Source organism: Eublepharis macularius, chromosome 9 (genome assembly GCF_028583425.1).
Source record: "Eublepharis macularius isolate TG4126 chromosome 9, MPM_Emac_v1.0, whole genome shotgun sequence".
NCBI lineage: Eukaryota > Metazoa > Chordata > Lepidosauria > Squamata > Eublepharidae > Eublepharis > Eublepharis macularius.
The window spans coordinates 86,008,963-86,030,450 of record NC_072798.1 but is presented as its reverse complement, the minus strand read 5'-3'; the positions used below and the strand labels follow the sequence as shown (position 1 = coordinate 86,030,450).

General features: G+C 42.7%; 1 protein-coding gene across 2 annotated transcripts in view; it reads right to left on the bottom strand.

Moving 5' to 3' along the window:
- Window positions 1-2,861: 2,861 nt before the first annotated feature.
- Window positions 2,862-21,488, bottom strand: part of IL17REL (interleukin 17 receptor E like) — a 71,900-nt gene continuing 53,273 nt past the window's right edge. For both annotated transcript variants that reach the window (XM_054988755.1, XM_054988756.1), the window contains exons 13-18: window positions 19,532-19,677; window positions 16,446-16,511; window positions 13,836-13,893; window positions 12,279-12,395; window positions 8,313-8,367; window positions 2,862-4,275 (exon numbers count right to left, since the gene is read on the bottom strand). In XM_054988755.1, the coding sequence (XP_054844730.1) occupies window positions 4,248-4,275; window positions 8,313-8,367; window positions 12,279-12,395; window positions 13,836-13,893; window positions 16,446-16,511; window positions 19,532-19,677 (470 nt within the window). In that variant the 3' untranslated portion in view covers window positions 2,862-4,247. The remainder of the gene's footprint in view (window positions 4,276-8,312; window positions 8,368-12,278; window positions 12,396-13,835; window positions 13,894-16,445; window positions 16,512-19,531; window positions 19,678-21,488) is intronic.

Below are 21,488 nucleotides of genomic sequence, written 5' to 3'. Positions count from 1 at the left end.
CAAACAAACTGGCCTAAAGTCTGTGGCAGTTCATCAGAAATGGGCTCTGACAAACCACCAGTTTGCGAACCATGAACCGGCCCTGTTCATGACTAGAGGTGAGCATGAACTGGGAAAATACTGGACCATGCAGTTTGTGGTTCATTGCATTGCGTGAACCATGAACCACAAACTTTCACGAACTTGCCCTGGTTCACGAACCAGTTCATTTGGTTCATGAAAATGTCACTTCTGGGGCAGCAGAAGTCACTTCCGGTGGTGCAGAAAGCCCCCCCCCCCATTGCCAGGCAGTCTGCAGTGACAAACCAAAAAACGAACCAAACAAACCGGCCTAAAGTCTGTGGCGTTTCGTCAGAAATGGGCTCTGACAAATTGCCGGTTCATGACGAATTTTGGTTCGTACTTCAGTTCGTGCTTGCCTCTAGTAAAAACCATAGGGACATGGGGAAATTCTTAACACATTACTGTGAAAGCTATTTTTTCTCCTGCTCCCCAGTTTGTTGATCATAGGGGATTGAAGCCAAGGGTAGGGGCTTATCCACCATGGGTGGGCAAATAGCAAGGCTACCTGTGTGATGTTCTGTTGCAATTGCATCCACAGTTTATGACTCTCCAAAAGTGATACATGGTCTGAGGGAAGTACGGCAACCTGATTCCTTATAGGATTACAAGAGTGGTGATCTTCATGCAACCAGCTGTGTCCTTCCCAGTTTTTTAACTTTAGGTCCCTGCTTTTGAACATATGGCCCAAATATATGCTCACAAGAGGCATACAGAGCCTCATTGGACAAGCTGCCAGACCTCTGCCTCTTACTTCATATTCCTGTTTCCAGGGCCTTCGTGTATTCCTCTGCTGTCCAACTCAGCCCCTATATCCCTTTATATTGCTTTACATCTATACACATGTACAGTGTAAAAACTCAACCAGGGCCAGGGCCTTTTCAGTCCTGGCCCCAACCTGGTGGAACTCTCCGTCGGAGGACACCTAGGCCAGCCAAGATCTTATATCTTTTCAGCAGGCCTGTAAGATGGAGATGGTCCACCAGGCATACAGTTGAGACCAGTCTCGGATCATTTTAGGACCCTCCCTACTGGTCTCCCACCAGGGGGGCAACATAATCTTCTGCCTCCCTATAAGCGCAGTCACCAGATTATTATAAACCTTGGCCCCACCCCATCCCTCCTGTTCTACTTTGTTTTATCCCATGATTGGGGAAATTGGAGGGGGCCCACCATCCAAAATGCTATTTTGTATGTATTTGTGGTGTTTTTTTATTTTAATGTATTTATATGTTTTAATGCTTATTGAACATTTTACTGTAACCCGCCCTGAGCCCGTTCGCGGGGAGGTAGGGCTAGAGATCAAATAAACAAATAAATAAAACTGTTAGCACATGTCAGTGGTTTCAATGGGTGTTACCTTTTTTGTATTTGGAGGGTTTTTTCATACAGTGCATGGATAAAAAAAAGAGCAAAAGGGAGGTTCTTTTTAGGCAACAGAGTACACCGAATTGTGGAGGCAAAGGAGTAGCACTGCAGTGTTGGGTCCCTGCCTCAACTTCCAGGCATACCATCAAACAGCTATACAGATCCAACTGTGTACCATTACAGCACAGGCTGTCTCCAACAACTGGGGAAGGGGCTGCTTTGTGAAGTGTTCCTGATCTTCTTGATAAAATCTACCTATGTCAAGTGTTACTCACATCAGCTTTGCACAGATCTTCGGTGGAACACACATGGATAGAGATACAACCATAAACTTTGATGAGGAAGGAGACATGGCTCCGTGCTAAAACAGCTGCTTTGCAAGCAGAAGACCCCAGGTTCAACCCCTGGCATCTCTATTGAAAGGGTCTGGTAGTAGGTGGTGTGAAAGATCCCTCCCTGAGATCCTGGAAAGCCACTACCACACTGACCTTGATAGACCAAAGGTCCACTTTAGTATAAGGCAGGTTCATGTGTATCGGGTGTTGTTATTAATTATCTAAGAGGATCCAAGACACTATCCTATACAACTCATACAATGCGGATCTGGACTTTCTGGGTAATAAAGTTAAGATACTGAAGGACGTTCCATTTTTAGTTCGGAAAAGAAGATTTAAGTATAAAAAGTTCACAGCTCTTCTGAGGGAACGTGGAATAAAGTATAAATGGCTATTTCCGGAAGGTATCTGGTTTAGTTACAAAGATCAAGCTTACAAGATAACATCAGAAGATCAACTAAGGGATTTTGAGGACAAAAATCAAGAATTTCAGCAAGACACCAAGCAAGAAGAAAAGGATTTGAAGTCTGAAGGGGGGGGAGGGAACGAGCACTGCGGTTGCAGTTGCTCAGAGAGAACTGCGTCCGAGGCCCGGGGGGGGAGGAAGACTTAATTTGGATTGTAATCTGTATTTTGCAAGGTGAACCACTCCATCAATATCTTACAAAGTTTTAATTTTTTAATAATGGCAGTATGAAGGGAAAGCATTATTTGTAGTGTAGTGTTGTTATATGTTGCTGTTTTTTTTTCTTTCCTTCCCCTGCCCCCCTTCTTTCCCTCTGTATTGTTAGTTAATGTAGGTAATAAAAAAAAGGGTGTTGTTATTAATTGTCTGAACAGATAAACCCTTCCTACTTTGCTCCTATATTCTCCATATACCGGCACCATTGGCAATGTTCCTTCTCCTGACGCCTCCATCGCTTTCTCCCATTTCTGTTCTGCTTCCTTTTCTTTTCCATTATTGCCTCATTTTCCATTATTGCCTCATTTTATGGACAAGAGGTTAAGCTTTCCTACAACAAGCCATCAAGTATAATCCATCTTACCTTCAATTCAGAAGGTTTGGCTCCCCACAAAACTACTACATGTAATTGGGAATAAACTTTATTTCAGTTGTCATGAAATACCATACATAGATAAGCACAAATATCATACAATAGATAAGCCAACTCTTGTCCAAAAATGGTTGCACCTACACTTTTCAATGCTCCGAGATGTTGAAAAATGCAACATTTCCTGAGTCCCCCCCCCATTGGCCCCCTGGTCCTTTTGCCCACTTTTTTCCCACTCCCACCAACAGAAGGAGTCTAATTTTGCAGGTTGAAGTCAGCAAGGGGACCTTTGGAAGACCAGGGAGGGCGGTTCACAGCTGCAGTAGTGATCCATTGCACTGTTTCCAAGTGGATGACGACGTAGATTCCAGATAACCTTTTAAGATACTAGGAAATGAAATGAGCCATAAAAGACTCCGGCTGTCTCTGTGGATTCGAATTAAAGCCCTTTGTGAACATGCTTACTCAGAAGAAAGCTCCACAGAGCTCAATTGCTCATTTCCTAATAATCATGCTTAGGACTCCAGCCGTAGATAGAATGCATTCCATTTCTGGCTACACAAGTCCATCTGTGTAACAAATCGGACAATTATCTAAGGATTAGGTTTCATCCCCCTGCCCTCCCCCCCCCCCCGGCAAGACGTCTTCAGCAATAAAAACTCAGGACAAAATACAACAAACAAATCTCCGTTGCAAAAAAATCTATACAAAAGTTCAATCCCCCTAGAAAGATGTATTTGTTTTGTATAAAGGTATATCATGAATGGCATGGTCTTCAAATAGAAGGACTTGCTGTAGCAAACAAATCTGTGCTGTCAGATTCCTTACATGTCTCAGAAATGTGTTCATCCCACAGCACTGCATAATATTGAAATGCATACCAGAACCAGGTTGGCAGGGACAGTGGGTCTCCAGAATTGGCAAGTCTCACCTGAGGGGAGGATGTTCATTCTAGGCTACTGGCCCCACCTATGAGAACTTTTAAATGTGTCAACAGCACCATGGGATTAACCCAACAAAAAACAACTCCCACCATGGCACTGTTGTGGTGCGTCAAGGTCCCCTTAGTTGGATTGGAAGCAAATCAAATTACAGGATGGTAGATTTCAGGTAAACATTAGGAGAAACTTCCTAATGGCAAAAACAGTCCGGTAGATTTCCTGAAATGGGCAGGAAGTAGGGTTAGATGGCCTATAAGACGCCTTCCAACTCTGAGTCTATGAAATTGGCTACCATGATAGCAGGACACTGTAAGACATTTATTCTTCAAACTATATGCCTGTTAATTGTCTTAATGAAGTCACTCAGTGAGGATTACTGGCATGGAACGATCAGTCACTTAAGTAACAGTTAGCAGTAGAGAAGCAATCCTGTTTCTTGGAAGGTTGCCAAGGAAGCTGAAATGTTCTGCTACATTCATGACTTCTCTACATCAGTGTGAAGAACGGATACTCTTCATTCTGGAGGATGAATAAAAGGAGATGTGAGACTCGTGAACTTTCTCTGGCCTTTTTTACATGGGCAATTTTTGCCGCTGTGGGCCCTGTACCTCTTCAAGATTTCTTCCAAATTCCAGATGATTAACTATCCCCCCCTTCAGATTTCAATGCTGGTTCTTTTATGAACTTTCTGCCTGTGCTTTTCGTCCATTGAAATCTGAAGGGGAAGTTAATCATCGAGAATTTGAAAGAAAACTCAAAGAGGTATGGGGCCAAGCACAGCAAAAAATCACCGTTGCAAAAAGGGCCTGTGTTTGCAAATGCATTCATACACTTCTGGCATTATCAGGAACAAGGGCTGCCAGCATTTTTACCGGCCAACAATCAGCACTTGAGAGGTCAACAGAAGCAGTTCCAGGAATTTACTTCTTCAGAATGACACATTACATAACTGCTTACAAATTAATTAAAACATCAGTAAAAATAGTCACTTATCATTAGAAGAAGATGTACAGTGAGGAATTTTTTGACATGGAGCTGCAGAAGAAGCAACCTATTCAGTAATGTTTTATCAGAGTTGGTAGCCAAAGGGAAACTGATATAAGAACGTGCACCAGACACTGATAAGCCTGTATACACATTATATTTGCATACAGTCAGTATGCTTTTGAGTGCTTGCATCCCTCAACAACTTAGCAAAGTAATTTGATAGATCAGTTCAGATATTACACTGAACCATGCTTATTTTAACTGTATATATAACTGTTATGTGCAATCATCTAGCACTACATCTTTGCTTGTCTGAGCAAAGCCTTTTGAAGGTGTCACTCCCCAAACGGGTAAGATTGATAGCTGCCCACACATATGCATTCTCTTTTGTAGCCCCCCACCATGTGGAATGGGCTGTGAAAGGAGGTCAGAAAAGATTCCAGACTTCTGTCATTCTGCAAACTATGTTCAGGAGGGCATATTTAGAAAGATAATAGGGCTAAACTGCCCTGACCTGGATAGCCCAGGTGAGCCTGATCTTGCCAGATCTCAGAAGCTAAGCAGGGTCAGCCTTGGCTAGTAATTGGATGGGAGGCCTCCAACGAAGACCAGGGTTGCAGAGGCAGGCAATGGTAAACAACCTCTGTTAGTTGCTTGCCATGAAAACTCCACCAGGGGTTAGCTATGACTTGAGGGCACTCTCCACCACCAATAGAGCTAAAGTATAATGGAATGGCCCAGGAAGGCAGTTTATAAAAGCAACAGGAGTGTCGTTTACACCATGTATGGTATCTGTATTTTTTTCTACTTCAGTAATTCCATTTTCTGTATTTGTCAACATATTATGTCTGATACTTTTCCCCATTGTTTTGAATTTCTGTAATCCTCATTCTGTTGCATTGATTATTAGCTCTGTTGTGCTATTTGATTGCATTTTCATACCCTATAATCTGTCCTGAGTCTAGTCAGAAAGGCAGGCGATTGATTGATTGGTTGGTTGGTTGGTTGGTTGGTTGGTTGGTTGGTTGGTTGGTTGGTTGGTTGGTTGGTTGGTTGGTTGGTTGGTTGGTTGGATAAAGTTTGTGAGGCCAGAATTCAATTCACAGATGATTACTAAAATCCTGGTTTCATTGCCTTCACTATGTAGCCTAGGAAAGTTTTGTCAGGCTTAAACCAGGATTAAGTCAGGATGTCTGTGTTCATATATTGTACAAGCCATAGTTAATGGTGATTAATGAACCAACTTTAGATCTTGGTTTCAGATCCTGGTTTAACAGATCCTAATTAACCATTCTTAGAGGAGTGATCCCTGGTCAGGCAATCATGCAAACTAATTGGTATCATTTGCATATTTGTCCCCTACCCCCCCCCCGAGATAACATTGCTAAATGCATTTGGATTGCCTTGTACATCTGGAAGTCTTCAAAATAAAGTATCATGACATACATTGTGACAGCCCCTTCACTGAAAAATTATGTGGCAGAATATGGCCCATAATGGATCACTTGGATTCTACAATACCTTCGTGATCGTAGTATCTGCAGAGCCCCCCTTCACCCAAGATAAGCTATAACCAGGTACATCTGCCCAATTAGTACAAAACTGAAAGATTCAACTATATAATAATCTACAACAGGGGTAGACAACTTAGATAGTAGCATGGGGCGTTTTTATTATTTTACCATTTACCATTTTACAGTTAGATGGCTTGCGCAAAATCTTTTTTGATGTTTCATCTAAGTATATATGCATCCCAATTTCCCAATCCTTTGCATCCTTACTAAGAAAGAAGCACTATTGAGTACAATGGGACTTACTCTCAAGTAACTGTGCACACTGCAGTATTAGTATTACTGAGGCAAGAGATCTAAAATATTCCTTTTGAACATTTTTTTTTAACAGTCGTTGTGAAATTAGAAGGTGGAAGAGTGGAAGTAATTTGTGATTTATTTAACAAGCCTGCCTAAGTTTTCTAACAACCTAGTTCTGTCCCCTGCATTACTTCATAAGTGAAAAAAGTAGCTATAGATAAAAAGAAGTTTGTTCTGGCATTATCCGAAACCAGGGCTGCCGGCATTTTTACCAGCCAACAGCCAGCACTTGATCGGTCAACAGGAAGGTAGTTTGTTCTGACCTATAATTCAAACAAATATGTTATATCTGATCTGATAAAATAAAATGTAATGGCTATGTATTTAATGTGATGAAGTGACTTCTCTAGGCCAGTTAGCTGAGTTCTACTCTCCTCTATCATCACCGATTTACTTCTTAATGAAGGCTGGAGGTTTTTAAAAAACAGCTTTTGATGGTGGTTTCTAACAGGTAAGTTCAAATCTTTTCTAACAAAGAGAATCCAGTTTGCATGACACCAGTAAGTATATCAATGGACAGCCACTTGCCCATCTGCAGTTGCCCCTCATACAACACTAGTTGACTTAAAGTCAAAAATATCAATAAATTTGTCTTCCTAATCGAATCAACGTCATGAACTTCGATGAACCCATTAATTATATCCACATCCTAAACCAACCAATCAATCTCAAGACGAAAACCAAACACAAGCAAAGTCCCCTATCTATTATGATTTCTCAAGTCTTCTGATAATTGTATAGCCGAAGTACCCAAACTTGTTGAGCCTGTGGGCCTGTTGGAATTTTGAGACCAGGCCAAGGGCACCACCACAAAATGGCTGCCATGGGAGACAAATTACGAATTGCTGGGAGGCTCCGTGCCCAGAATCCTCCTATGATAAATGCAGCCATTTCTGAATGGGTGGCCCCTGTAGAGCTAAAGATGATACCTCCTGAAGCACCTCCTACTCCAGCAAAGTGGGAGAAAGCCAGGGCTGGCTTTTTACTGTAGAGAAGAGTTGCTTTGGGAAAGATGCAAGTCAGTCCCAGGAAAGACAGTGAAGGGCTCCATGGCATCCACAGACACCAAAGTGGAGATCTCTGCAGTATATGCTTCAATATTCTCTCCCCAGAACATTGCTTCTTGAATATGAATTAGAGACCTAAAATAATAGTGAATTATTTGTAGCAGGAGATTGTAATGCAGATCTGAATGTCATTTCCAGTAGATTAATTTGGGCCATACCTACCAAATATTACCCTAAGCATTTCCGACTAGACAGCATACCAGTAATGTTTAAGAGGTCTACAGGTCCTTGAATGGCACTACTGGAGACTGCCCGTTTTGGAATCCATAGCACTGATGTCCCTTGAATTTGATGAAAATGTGTGACACTGTTTCAGCCCCCAATCTAGGAAACATGTGTTGCATTGACCTCTAAATCAGCTTATGGGTTTCATCCACAAGCCATTGACATGTGCATGTCTGTCTTTGGTATCATGTGCCCTACTAGATCAGGGACGGTTCCGCACGGCTTACCTGAAGCCGGGAGGTTGCGGAACATGCCGGAAAAAATGCAGAAGATCGCATTTTCTTGTGCGAGAAAACGTGATCTTCCGCATTTTTTCCACCATGTTCTGCAACCTCCCGGCTTCAGGTAAGCCATGCAGAATCGGCCAAGATTGTAAAGTCTGTCTTGAAAAACAACACGTGCCTACCTCTGTCTTTTGATATGTTCTGCACCTTTTCTTTCCAGTCGCTTTCTGTGAAGAACTGCAAAACAAGTATTGTAAATGAATATCCTCTTTTCAAATTCATTCATATAGCCTTCTGTCTGACATGTTAAAAAGTCAATTGATTAATAATGGTAACATAATAACATTCGATTTATATACTGCCCTTCAAGACAACTTAATGCCCACTCAGAGCAGTTTACAAAATGTGTTATTATTATCCTCACAACAATCACTCTGTGAGATGGGTGGGGCTGAGAGGGCTCCAGGGAGCTCTGACTGACCCAAGGTCACCCAGCTGGCTTCAAACGCAGGAGTGGGGAATCAAACCTGGCTCTCTAGATGAGAGTCCTGCTGCTCTTAACCTCTACAACAAACTGGCTCTGTTGACCATCTTTGGAATAATTGCTTGAATGGATATTGAAGAGCTGGCACTTTGTATTTAAAAAGAGCTCATTCATCCACGGACATCCCCTGGTGATAGCACCATCTGATATGCATGTGTGAAATAGTCATCCCACAATGTTGCTGAGTAGAAGAGAGTAGCAATTTCAGCCATGAGTCAAATGATAAATCACTGAGACATAACTTCCTGGGTGCAGGACTTACCTGTATGAACCATCCCACTTTTTCTGATTCTGAATGAATATGTTTCACATTTAACTGGCAAACGCAAGGATGTCCAGAATATTCTTTTCAGGGCTGGCATAAGAGATTTTTCACACCCATCCCAATATTTTATTTATTTAGATAAGTATACCCCATTTTTTCTTGGATCCAAAGCAGCTTCCAATATTCTTCTTCTTTTTAAAAAGATGATGCATGAATGACTCATGCAACGTCTTTCTGAGGTTCCAGGGTGGCATGTCAAAAGGGTATTTGCATGTCTTTTTTGCAAAGGAAATGAGGTCACACAGTTTGCACATCTTCCCAGAAATACAAAAAAATTATGCACATCCTTTAATAAGTGAAGCTGTCCCAAGAGAAACACTTCTCCCCTAGCCCAGATACAGATCCTTGTCATTCTATGATCCTGCCTCTGTCTAACTGGAATCTCCTCAACACTTTTAATTGCAGCTAAAACATCTATTGCTTATTGTTGGAAATCTCCCCACCCACCTGACATAAATATATGGCACAATAAAATATGGGAATACATGGCAATGGAAAAAATAATGAACATCATACAACATTGGTTGTTGTGGATTTTCCGGGCTGTATCGCTGTGGTCTTGGCATTGTAGTTCCTGACGTTTCGCCAGCAGCTGTGACTGGCATCTTCAGAGGTGTAGCACCAAAGACAGAGATCTCTCAGTGTCAAACATGTTGACATTGAGAGATCTCTGTCTTTTGGTGCAACACCTCTGAGGATGCCAGTCACAGCTGCTGGCGAAATGTCAGGAGCTACAATGCCAAGACCACGGCAATACAGCCCGGAAAATCCACAACAACCATCATTCTCCAGCCATGAAAGCCTTCGACAATATATCATACAACATTCAACAGATTATTCTAGAGCAATAAATTTTACAGAAAAATGGCAACCATTCATAGACTATCTTGCCAAGAAAGATTCACAGGGTGTAATAACGTCATATCAGAAATTTATAGAATTAGAATCTTGAAACAAATTTATATCAAATAAATGTATATCACCAAATGAGCCTTTAATGCTCTAGCCTCACAATGCTAAAGGAATATATACAGTTAAGGAAAAGAAAATGGACATAACGATGCAATATATATGTTATTAATGTACTAATATAACATTGATCATATAATTTGTTAGAATTGTGCTCTAATGCTGTATATAAGTTGTTGAATTGTAAAAATTTAGTTTTTGAATAAAGTTGAAAATTTAAAAAAAACAGGAATCTCTAACATGGAGCTATTTATCATTCTGCAACCACAACCTTTATCTTCTGCTTCCTAACATGGATGTAACGTCAATAAAGGTCACTGAATTGTTGTATCTTCTGCTTCCTCTTATTTAATATGCAGCAGCATGCCCTACTAGTGCTGGAACAATAAGAGTAGTGTGTATGGGCTTCACACAATAGCTGTTTTAGGTCCTCAGCAACAAAAGAATAAAACAAATGCAGGAAATCAGTAGAAATGGGACTTCCAACCAAGAGTTTTAGTAAATTTTAGTAGGCTAAATGTTTTACTAAGTGGTTAAGTAATTGCTTTATGTTTTCATTGTAATGTCCAAAGAAGAACTTGCGTGGTAGAAGTGGTTGAGTTTCAAATCTCCATAAGGACTGGACGCTGTAGCCCCTAGACTCTCGCCTCAAGGAGACCCCCCATTTTGGGCCCTGACTTTGGTTCTTATATGGACTTAGGCAGGGCTTTTTTTTAGCTGGAACGCGTTGGAACGGAGTTCTGGAACCTCTTGAAAATGGTCACATGGTTGGTGGCCCCGTCCCCTTATCTCCAGACGGACAGATCTCTGTCTGGAGATCAGGGGGCAGGGCCACCAGCCATGTGACCATTTTCTTTGAGGGCAACCCACTGAGTTCCACCACCTCTTTTTACAGAAAAAAAGCCCTGGACTTAGGGCTGGAAAATGTAGTCTGCATCCTGCTGAAGTTAAGCTAAGAGCAGAGGCTCATTACGCAGCAGCCATGCCAAGGACAAAGTGGTGAGTCATTAAGCAGAAATAGAAGGGAGACCCACTCCTCCCTAAAGCCCAGTGGAGGGCCATTCTCTCCAAGGACTTTGGAACTTCCTCCCTGAATAATCTGACCCTAATGAACCACCCAGATCTCCAAGACAATGAGCAACAGACAGATCCAAGTTCGCTCCTCCCCTTATCTTCGTGACTGTACAGGAAGGTTTCTGCCCTCTCCTTAATCCTGTTATTCACCCAGCCTTAGGCCCGTGTTTCTCCAAACCTCCTCCGGGAAGCATTTTTAAATTTTATGCAAACCAGGAAAACTTCCCTTTTCAATATCAGCTTCCTCTCCACTTTAAACTCGAACGATTCTCCAGAATTAGGTTTTCTAATAGCCTTAATGGAGGGCAGGATCTAACAGGTGCTCAGCCTTATCACAGACCCATCATTCTCCAGCCACCCATCCCTCTTCGTATTTTCTTCACTTATCATTGCCCCAGATCATGAACATTTGTGCTATAAATACGACCCCCAAATCCCCAATACTTTGCAGCAGTTTTTCCAGTGACTGCCTGTGTGCCAGAGGTTCCTTGGAAACACAAGCTGCTCTCTCTCTCTCTCTCTCTCTCCCCCTCTCTACACTCCACTCTTCTGCTCTTCGCGTCAGGACTCTACAGAATTTCCACCCTCTGCCAAACAGGCCATATGCTCTTGTTTGCCCCATCCCCTTTTGCTTTCACTTATATATAGGTAGCTGTTAAGGAAAGGATTTTGGTTTGCTGCTTTGCAATCTCTCTCTTTCTTATTCTGGGCCAGTAAGGGGACATTCTTACTTGCTACAGCGCCTCCATGTGTGTAGCAATTTAGGTAATAGCACCCTTACTTTTCAGTTCCCGTTTGGATATTTTTGAAGATGCACCATACCAGGATCATGATGCTATTGCCCATCTACCTGTTGATTCCTTTAAAAATGGATGGCTCCAACCCTTAACCTACCACTCTACTGAACAAAGTTTGAAGTCTTCCTCTTTGAGAAGGCTTCTTAGAATGGAGAAAGGCTCCTTGGAGAATGGTTGGAGACACCCCAACATCTAGAACTGGCCTGAGCCATGATTGTAGTATCTCAAGAACATTCATTACTAGAAACCCACAACCAAAAAGCTGTATCTTAAAGCTATAGACCCTATTAAAACAGAGCTCCACACATCACTTCTCAGCCTTTGGCTAAGATCAAGTGTAGAGCTCCACACTCCTGCAGAGAATAACCCTCTTTTTTCTCACTCTCAGTCCAGATCACCTAGAACTTAGGATTCATGTTTTCCATCCATGGATCAGTACCTGACAAAAGCTGGTATCCAAGGAGAGCCGCCATAGAGACAAGGACAGCAAGCATTGCTATTACCGAGAGGATATTGAAGGAACTTCCGTGATGTTGATGACTCTGAGATGAAACAGCTGCAACATTTTAAAAAAATGTCCTTGTTTATTAGTCGAGATGTATAGATTGGCTTTTTAATTACTAGGAAATTTCTCTAAAGGCTGGTCTCGTGCAGGGAGCCCCATTTCATGACATGGTTTGAACCTGGATCTCCCAGATCCTAGTTCATTGCTCTAATCACCATGCCACGCTGTAATTATCACTGCTGGCTGGCCCCAGTGGAGGGTGCTGTTCTAAAATCCCACCTGCCCGTTTAATAAGCAAACCCTTAATATCAGACTTCTCTTCACTAGAGCATTCAGTATACAGGTTGCCTAGTTTCCTAGTGCTCCCAAAGATGTTCTTGAATAGAGAATTATTTTTGGTCACCACTGATTCTATTAAAGATTTGTTATCAAATCATTCCTTTGCTATCTTCCCATATTTTTCAACAAAGGAATTAATGCTAGGAAATCCAGTGAACTTTGGGCCAGATTCCCCCACTATACTCCTGTTGGCCCAGACATAACTGGCCTACCAAATAAGATTTCACTGGATAGGGGAACAACTTTGACCCTCCTCTTCATATTCACCAGTTATGGACAGAGGAGAGTAGACAGTGCCATCAAGTCATTGCTGACTTACGGCGACTCTTGTTGGGGTTTTCATGGCAAGAGACTAACAGTAGTGGTTTGCCATTGCCTGCCTCTGCAGCCCTGGTCTTCTTTAGAGCTCTCCCATCCAATTACTAACCAAGGCTGATCCTGCTTAGCTTCTGAGATCTAACGAGATCAGGCTCACCTGGGCTATCCAGGTCAGGGCAGTTATTGATGACCACATGTGAAAACCTGCAAATTCTTTGAGCTGTCACCATGTTTCCAGAGAGGCCATGCTTGCAAGCCATTGCCGTGACTAGGAACCAATTCCAGCCCCCAGACAGTGTCTACATGACTACTGAGACTGCGTTGGCATTTTTGAGCCTCTGCCATTGTGGACAAGATTCTCTGGAAAGTCAATAATGCTAGGAAAAGTGGAAGGCAGTAGGAAACGAGGAAGGCCTAAAACAATATGACTTGACTCAGTTTGCAGGATCTGAGCAAGTCTATTAATGATAGAATGTTTTGGAGGTTGCCATAGGTCGGAGGCAACTTGACAGCACATAACACAGGCACACACTGTGGACATCTTTATGCTGCATATTCACCACTCAGAAGGAAGTGCTAGTTCCCACGACACCTTCAAGGGAGCAAAGCCCAAATTGGAACCCAGTAAAGGCACCACACTCTCCAGAGGAGATTACATGGAGGTTGCTGTCATGTGTCTACTGGCCCTAATAAGAGGGTTCACATAGAAATCTGCAAAGCCAAGGATGAGCAGAACCCCCATCCTGGTCTCCAGAACCAAGCAATTCTGCTGCAAATCCAAGGGAGTGTTTTGTTTGTTTTTAAGCAACAGCTCTGATTATTACCAACACTTACCGCAGGGCAAATCACAGATGTATGTAGGAATAGAATAATCCACATCTGTCCTCCATCCCTTGTAAAAGAAAAGGAGGGGGATTTCCATCTCAAGTAATCATTACTGAACAGTTAATGAAGCCTTGTTTTAAACACAGATACACATATTTTTCTTGTAACCGCTGCATGATGTTAGAGAAATAATCGGTTTAATTAATAACATGTGGGCAATGACAGTGAGATTTATATTTAGGTCAAGAGTAGAGGTGGGCACAAACTGAAATACAAACCAAAGTTTGTCATGAACCGGGCCTTTTTGTTTTGTTTTGCAAACCAACAGTTCATCGGAGGGCATTTCTGACGAACCGCAATGGACTGCAACGATTATTAGGCCAGTTCGTTTGGTTCATTTTTCAGTTCATCACAGTCACCAATCAGTTTCCTAGGCAACAGGGGGGATGAGCTTTCTGCAGACCTTCTGCTGCTCCAGAAGTGATGCATTCATGAACCAAACGAACCAGTTCACGAACTGGGCAATTTCACACCGGTTTGTGGTTCATGATTCGTGAAACGTGATGAACCACAAACCTCAACAAACTGCCATTTTCCCAGTTCGTGCCCACCTCTAGTCAGGAGCAACAATCTGCATGTCTTTCAGCACAATTATTTTTATTTTCCCTTTACCTAGTCTATATATTTCAACTTAGGTTTTCTCAAGGTGCTTTGCTTCAATAGTGGATATGCAGCAACTTCAATCTGAGGAGGAGGAGAAGAGACCTGAGAGGAACAATGCTAATCAGAGCAACCAACTGTGTTCATGTTGAATTACAGTTTCATTTCAGTTTGTTGTGACATTGGAATGCAGCTACAATGTCAGGACTTGGAAGACAACAGGAGCATAGATTTGCCAACTCTGGGCTGGAAAATTCCTAGAGGTTTGGGATTGCTTCCTGAAGAGGGAGGAGTTTGGGAGAGGGGAGGAGCTCTGTGGGGATGTGATACTACTCTAGAACTTCTGTTTCTCCTTTTCTCTGTGGTATACTTTTGCAGTGCTCTAAAAAAACATGAGGAAAACCAGGAGAGCAAAGACTAGCCAATGATACTTTGGGAGGGGGAAATCTGAGAGCCAAGCTACAAGTGACGCCAGACACAGGTTGGACACTTGTCAGCTTCCCTCAAGTTTTGATGGGAAATGTAGGCATCCTGGTCTTGCAGTTGTAATGGAGAGCCCAAGCTGTAAAACCAAGACGCCTACATTTCCCATCAAAACTTGAGGTAAGCTGACAAGTGTCCAACCTGTGTAAGGCGTCACTTGTAGCTTGGCTCTGATGCCGCAAAAACCTCACGTGGAAAAGCCCTATTATCTCTAAAAACAGTATAACTAATATACCTGAAGTGTTCTTCTTAGGGTTAGAAAAAATCATTAGAATAGTCAAAAATTATGGGCTTGTTTGGGAGTGGTTGCAATTTAAGAAAGTAGAAGTTTAATTGTTAAAAAGAGTATTTTTAAAAGAATGAAAGTAAGCACCTATTCCCTCCGTTCAAGCTCAGTGCTTGAAAATCTGGAAAATGTAGATTAAGATGCATGACCATATTAGCTTGGATCAGTGTTAAATCTTGCCAAGTTACAGTATCACTGAGTTTGATTTGCAACTAGTTGTCTAGAATACAGGCAGCGCCTGGGACTGCAACCTGTTAACTAGATCATAAAAACGTATTCTTTATTTATTTATAGATCATAAAAATGTACGTATTTATTTATTTATTTTATTTGTAGTCCACTCTCCCTAGCATGCAGCTCAGAGTGCATTCACATCATATAAATACATATAACAAAACAATTAAAACTCTGGTAGCAGTCATATAAACACAGCAATTAAAACATGTTAAGACAGCCCACATTGCACCCTACATCTAACATTCTTAAGATCCATGGGGCAGGATGGCTGTGATTTAATAAATACAGGTTGGAGCACACACACACACTGGGAGGGGCCAGTTGGATGGTTTGCCTGCCTCAATTCCCGTAAGCCTGGTGGAACATCTCCATCTTACAGTCCTGGCGAAATGATAATAAATCTTGCTGAGACCGAGCCTCCATGGACAGAGAGTTCCACTAGGTAGGTGCCAGGACCGAAAAAGCCCTGGCCCTGGTTGAGGCAAGGTGAACCTCCTTGGGGCCATGGATCACCAGTAGCCATTCGTCTGCTGATCGGAGCAACCTCCAGGGAATATAGGGTGAGAGACGTTCACTTTTAACTCCTATCCATATGGAGCCTATGGATCCAGTGTTTATGATCCATTTTGCTCAACTTTTACCCGCTAAAGATCAACTCTTTGTCACTCTACCCATCTTTTTGATGAAAAGATTTTAAAGAGCAGATTAGGCTAATGGCATTTCACTCTCACAGGAGGTGTGCCAGCAGGAAATGTTGGAGGGTGTATATTAATTAAATAATTCATAAAAGCACTGTTCAGGTGAGTAGCAGCATATCTAGATTATTAATAATCCTCTTTGCAAACTTCAGTCATATCATAGAGCCAGTGCGGAGGAAGCCAATATGACGCTTCCCTCTGCTGATTGTTATTTCCGTGCAGTTACAGAATGAAGCTTAAAGGCAGAATTTGTACCTGAATGCAGATATTCAGACCACATGTTTTCCCTGAAATGTTGACAGATGTGGTAGTCAAACTGCCCTGGAAAAAAAAATCAAAAGCAGACAAGAGCTTAAGCCTCAAGTTAACGAAGAAGAATTATCATGCTTCATTTCCTTATTATCTCTTATCTTTTTTAAAAAATTGAAAGGTTAATGGCATGCCCAGACAGCAGCTTCCTTAAATATAGCACCCAGCTATGTCTAAAAGAGTTCCCGGCAAAGGCGAAATCGAAAAGATTCCAGTAGCACCTTTAAGACTAACCAACTTTACTGTAGCATAAGCTTTCGAGAATCACAGTTCTCTTCGTCAGATGCATGGAGGGGGCAAGTTATCTTCCCCCGTAACAAGCAATTCTTCATTCACTTTGGGAAGCTAGTTGTGTGGCCTGGACCAGCCGGCACAAATACTGTTCCAGTTCTTTAAGTCACGTAGACTGTCTCAGATCTACCTGACTGAGTCAGACCGTTGGTCTATCAAGATCAGTACTGTCTACTCAGACTGGCTGTTGTTCTCCAGGGGCTTAGAGTTCTTTCACATTACCTATGAATTGCTCCTTTTTTACAGGTGATACAAGGGAGGGTCTGGATCCCATGACAACACTCTATCACCGAGCCACATTTCCACCCCTGAGAAAGCTTCCAGGCTGACAGACTGAAACAACACCCAACTGAAAGTGAAGGTCCAGTGCTTCGGGCCTCATTTGTAAGAGGTGCCTGAAAGTCAGCTCATTTAGCAGCTTTCTTATTGTATTGTCGAAGGCTTTCACAGCCGGAGAACGATGGTTGTTGTGGGTTTTCCGGGCTGTATTGCCGTGGTCTTGGCATTGTAGTTCCTGACGTTTCGCCAGCAGCTGTGGCTGGCATCTTCAGAGGTGTAGCACCAAAAGACAGAGATCTCTCAGTGTCACTCTCAGTGACACTGAGAGATCTCTGTCTTTTGGTGCTACACCTCTGAAGATGCCAGCCACAGCTGCTGGCGAAACGTCAGGAACTACAATGCCAAGACCACGGCAATACAACCCGGAAAACCCACAACAACCAGCTTTCTCATTTTTTTATTATTTGATACCAGTCTTGTGATTTCTGAAGGCTACTTCAGGAGGCTATATCAATATTACTAAATGCCATAAAACACTACAGCCGAGTTCAGGCATCACCAGGGCTCATTTTGAGGGGGAACACACAGGAACGCAGTTCTGGTAGTTCCCCATAGAGGTCACATGTCAGGTGGCCCTGCCCACCTGGCTTGGCCATTTTGGGCACATTTCGACCTGGATTGGAGCCGAAATGGTCCAGATTGGGCCTCTGACGGGTGGTGGATCACTCTCCCACTCAGCAGAAGCCTGATCCTGTCCATTTTGGGCCCCCTTTCGGCCATTTTCAGCCCCTTTTTGCCATTTTGGGCCCAATTTTGGCCCTGAATGACCAGGATTGGGTCCAAAACAGCCAGGATAGGTGATGTCAGAGGGTGTGTCATATGCAAATCAGTTATGCTAATGGAACACTTCCGGTGATGTCAAGGGGCATGGCATATACTAATGAGGTATGCTAATGAGGTATGCTAATGAGTTCCTCCAGCTCTTTTTCTACGAAATGGCCCCTGAGCATCACAAATAAAGTATTATAGGTTTGTGACAAAACCCAGCCAGAAATCTTCAAATCTGCACAGGCCCCACCTCCTTCCCAGCACCATGTCAAGATGGAAGACTTTGTGGTATAGAAAACTTTCACTCTAACCATTATTTGCTGAAGCATTCAAATTAGGGTTCTTTAACAAATAGCAGTTTGTTTCTTGCACTAATTCAGAAGTGAACTGAGTCTGTGGCTGAGAAATAAATTCCAGTTTCAGATGCCACAACACACTTGAGGTTAGATCCAAAACTTCCCTCACCAAAGAAGTCTTTCAGCTCCACTAGCAAGGGGAGGGAGAGGGAAAGATGGAGGCAACATTTCTGCCTGAGGATTTATAAGGCATGAACTGCGATTTGCTTGTGACACTTGAATGTATAAGAGCATCTCCAGATCAGACTGGTAGTCCATGTAGTCCAGCAAATTTTTCACACAGCGCCCAACCAGTTTCCCCAGAGGGCCAAAAACTGGGCATAGAGGCCAAGGCCTTCTCATGAAGATGTCTTATACTAAATGAGATCCTTGGTCCATCAAGGACAGTATGGGCTACCCAGAATGGCAGCAGTTCTCCAGAGGTCTTTCATATCACCTACTCCCTGATCCTATTCATTGAAGATGTCAGGGATTGAACCTGGGACTTCTGCATGTCACTGAGCCAACATCGCCCCTTCCCCTGAAGTTATGTCCTAGCAGTGGTATTCAGACAAAGAAAATCTGCCCATGGAAGCTTCTTCAATTCCTCATTTTCTAACATATATAACTTTGCTAAGTCAATGAGATGACTCAAAACCCAAGATGGTAACTCAAAGCCTCTCTAAATGAGACGAATTACTCGAGGACACTCAATTGAAGGGAGGTGCAGTGTTAGCCAGGAAGCCAAGTACTAGAAAGCCAAATCTTTTTAGTACCCAGAAGGGGAGGCGAAACTGACAGAGCCTTTGGGGAGCCAAAGAGGAAATAAACAAACCGCCTGAGTAGTGATATTTGCAAGCTCTCTAGAGAGGGGAAATTGACAAAGCCTTCCAATCTGTCTTTTTAGTTCTCGTCTTTCCAGCTAACATTGTACTTCCCTTCACTTGAGTGTCCTCATGAAATTTGTTTCGTTTAGAGAGACTCCCAGTGTAATAAAATCTATGCAATATCCCACTGTAACTTAGGCTTTAGATAACATAATGCATTTGGGAGGGTTTTTTAAAAAAAAAATGTATTATATGTCCCATTTCATAATAAAGCCTATCTACCCTACCAAGTTACTTAGTTGTTCCTTCTTATTTAAATATCTTGGGCTTTTGAGAACGTGCATCTTGAGGTTTGGGTGTACTCAACCAGACTACACAGAGGTTTCCCACTGTGTAACACACTTCTTAGCATTTTTGCCTCCAGCCTGCAGGATACAATTAGGAGCTTTTGAGAAACAAAAATTGCACAAACCACTGAGATTGACTGGTGTATTCCAGCAGAGTCACATGAAGACGACTCAGTCCCGTTACAAACAAGAACTGAAAACTGTGCCTCAGTATTTGATGTGAAGGAAGCTTGTATCTGTTCTTCCATCCTAGAGACTTTCATTGTCCAAGCTGAAACAGGAAACAATATACCAATATCACTGACAATGTGATACAAATGAATTAGGAATGCTTTTATGATCAACTAGCAAGAGAGCCCATTTAAAAAAAACAGGCCCTAAAAAAACTGGGAATGCTGGGCTTCCCATGACAGCTCCCTCCAGAGGGGCGGGTGGGCTCACCTGGCCATCCTACAGTGGTGGCTCCCTCCAGAGGAGCGAGTAGGCTCGCCTGGACCTCCTGTGGCAGCAGCTCCCTCTGGAGGAGCAAGTGGGCTCACCCAGTTATCCCGTGGTGGCAGCCCCCTCTGGAGGAGCAGGCAGGCTCACCTGGCTGTCCTGTGTCAGCAGCTCCCTCTGGAAGCTGCATTGGCCAGATGTACTTTTTATCCTAGTGCTCCTGTGCAGGTGCACCAGGATAAAAGTGCGTTGCCTGGAACACGGTTTCCCTTTTATATAGATAGATATTTAATAATAGGTTGGATTCCATGATCTGTGCGCTCAAGGCTTTGGAATCTCTCTCACATTCCCTCCCCACACAGTTCCATCCAAACCCAGGAAAGTTGATTCTTGGGTATCTGGGGGGAGGTTCTGTGCACCCCCACTAGTCCGCTGACTTTGTCCTCCATCCAGCCCTTCATTGCAGCAACTGCCCAACCCTCCCCCATCCAGAGTAATCCTCAGTTGGAGCCAGATAAGTTATCATCCTCAGACAATGGGTCAAGTGACCTCCATGAACTACAGTGGGGGAGGGGGAGGGAGTCTAATAGCTCTCTGTCTCTTTTCTTAGCAGAAGACCATGCAGGTCTCATGACCCCAAGAATCAACTTTCCTAGTGATGGATGGAACTGCTGGCGGGGGGAGAGGAAGTGAGAAATATCCATGACCACCTATGCCTTCTGCAGACCAATTGAGGACTCCAGCTCATTGCTTCAATCTACACCTAACTTCATCTCTAAGACTCGGAGCTGATAATCAAATGTTGATTTCTTCTCACAACAGTCCTATGATGGTGAGGATTATATATGGACTTTTTAAAGATTATAGCCAATGACTCACACAACTCTAGCCCTTGAATCTATTTCTGAGCTTTGATCACAGTCTGCAAAGTTTCAGTTCTCAATTCTATGAGCCTAATTTCTAAACCTATTATTCCATAAATTTCACATTTACAGCATCTACAAGACAAGAGACATGCAGATGACACCACGTTACGGGCAGAAAATAGTGAAGACTTGAAACAACTATTGATGAAGGTGGAAGGAGAAAACGCCAAAGCATGATTACAGCTGAACATCAAGAAGACAAAAGTAATGACTACTGAGGAGTTACACAATTTTAAAGTTCACTATTAATTCATTCATTCAAAGTTGACAATCAGGAAATTGAAATTGACCAAGATTTTCTATTCCTTGGCTCAATCATCAGCCAATGGGGAGACTGCAATGAGGAAATTAGAAGGCAATTTGAGACTTGGTAGAGCAGCTGTGAGGGAGCTAGATAAGATCCTTAAAGATAAAGATGTCTCTCTGGGGACCAAGATCAAGATAATCCAAACAATGGTATTCCGCATTACAATGTATGGATATGAAAGTTGGACAGTGAAGTAAGCTGACAGCAAGATTCTCTGGAAAAGTCAATAATGCTAGAAAAAGTAGAAGGCAGTAGGAAAAGAGGAAGACCTAAAACAAGATGGCTTGACCCAATAAAAGAAGCCACGTCCTCCAGTTTGCAGGATCTAAGCAAGTCTGTTAATAATAGGATGTTTCGGAGGTCTTTCATTCATAGGGTCACCGTAGGTCAGAGGTGACTTGACAGCACATC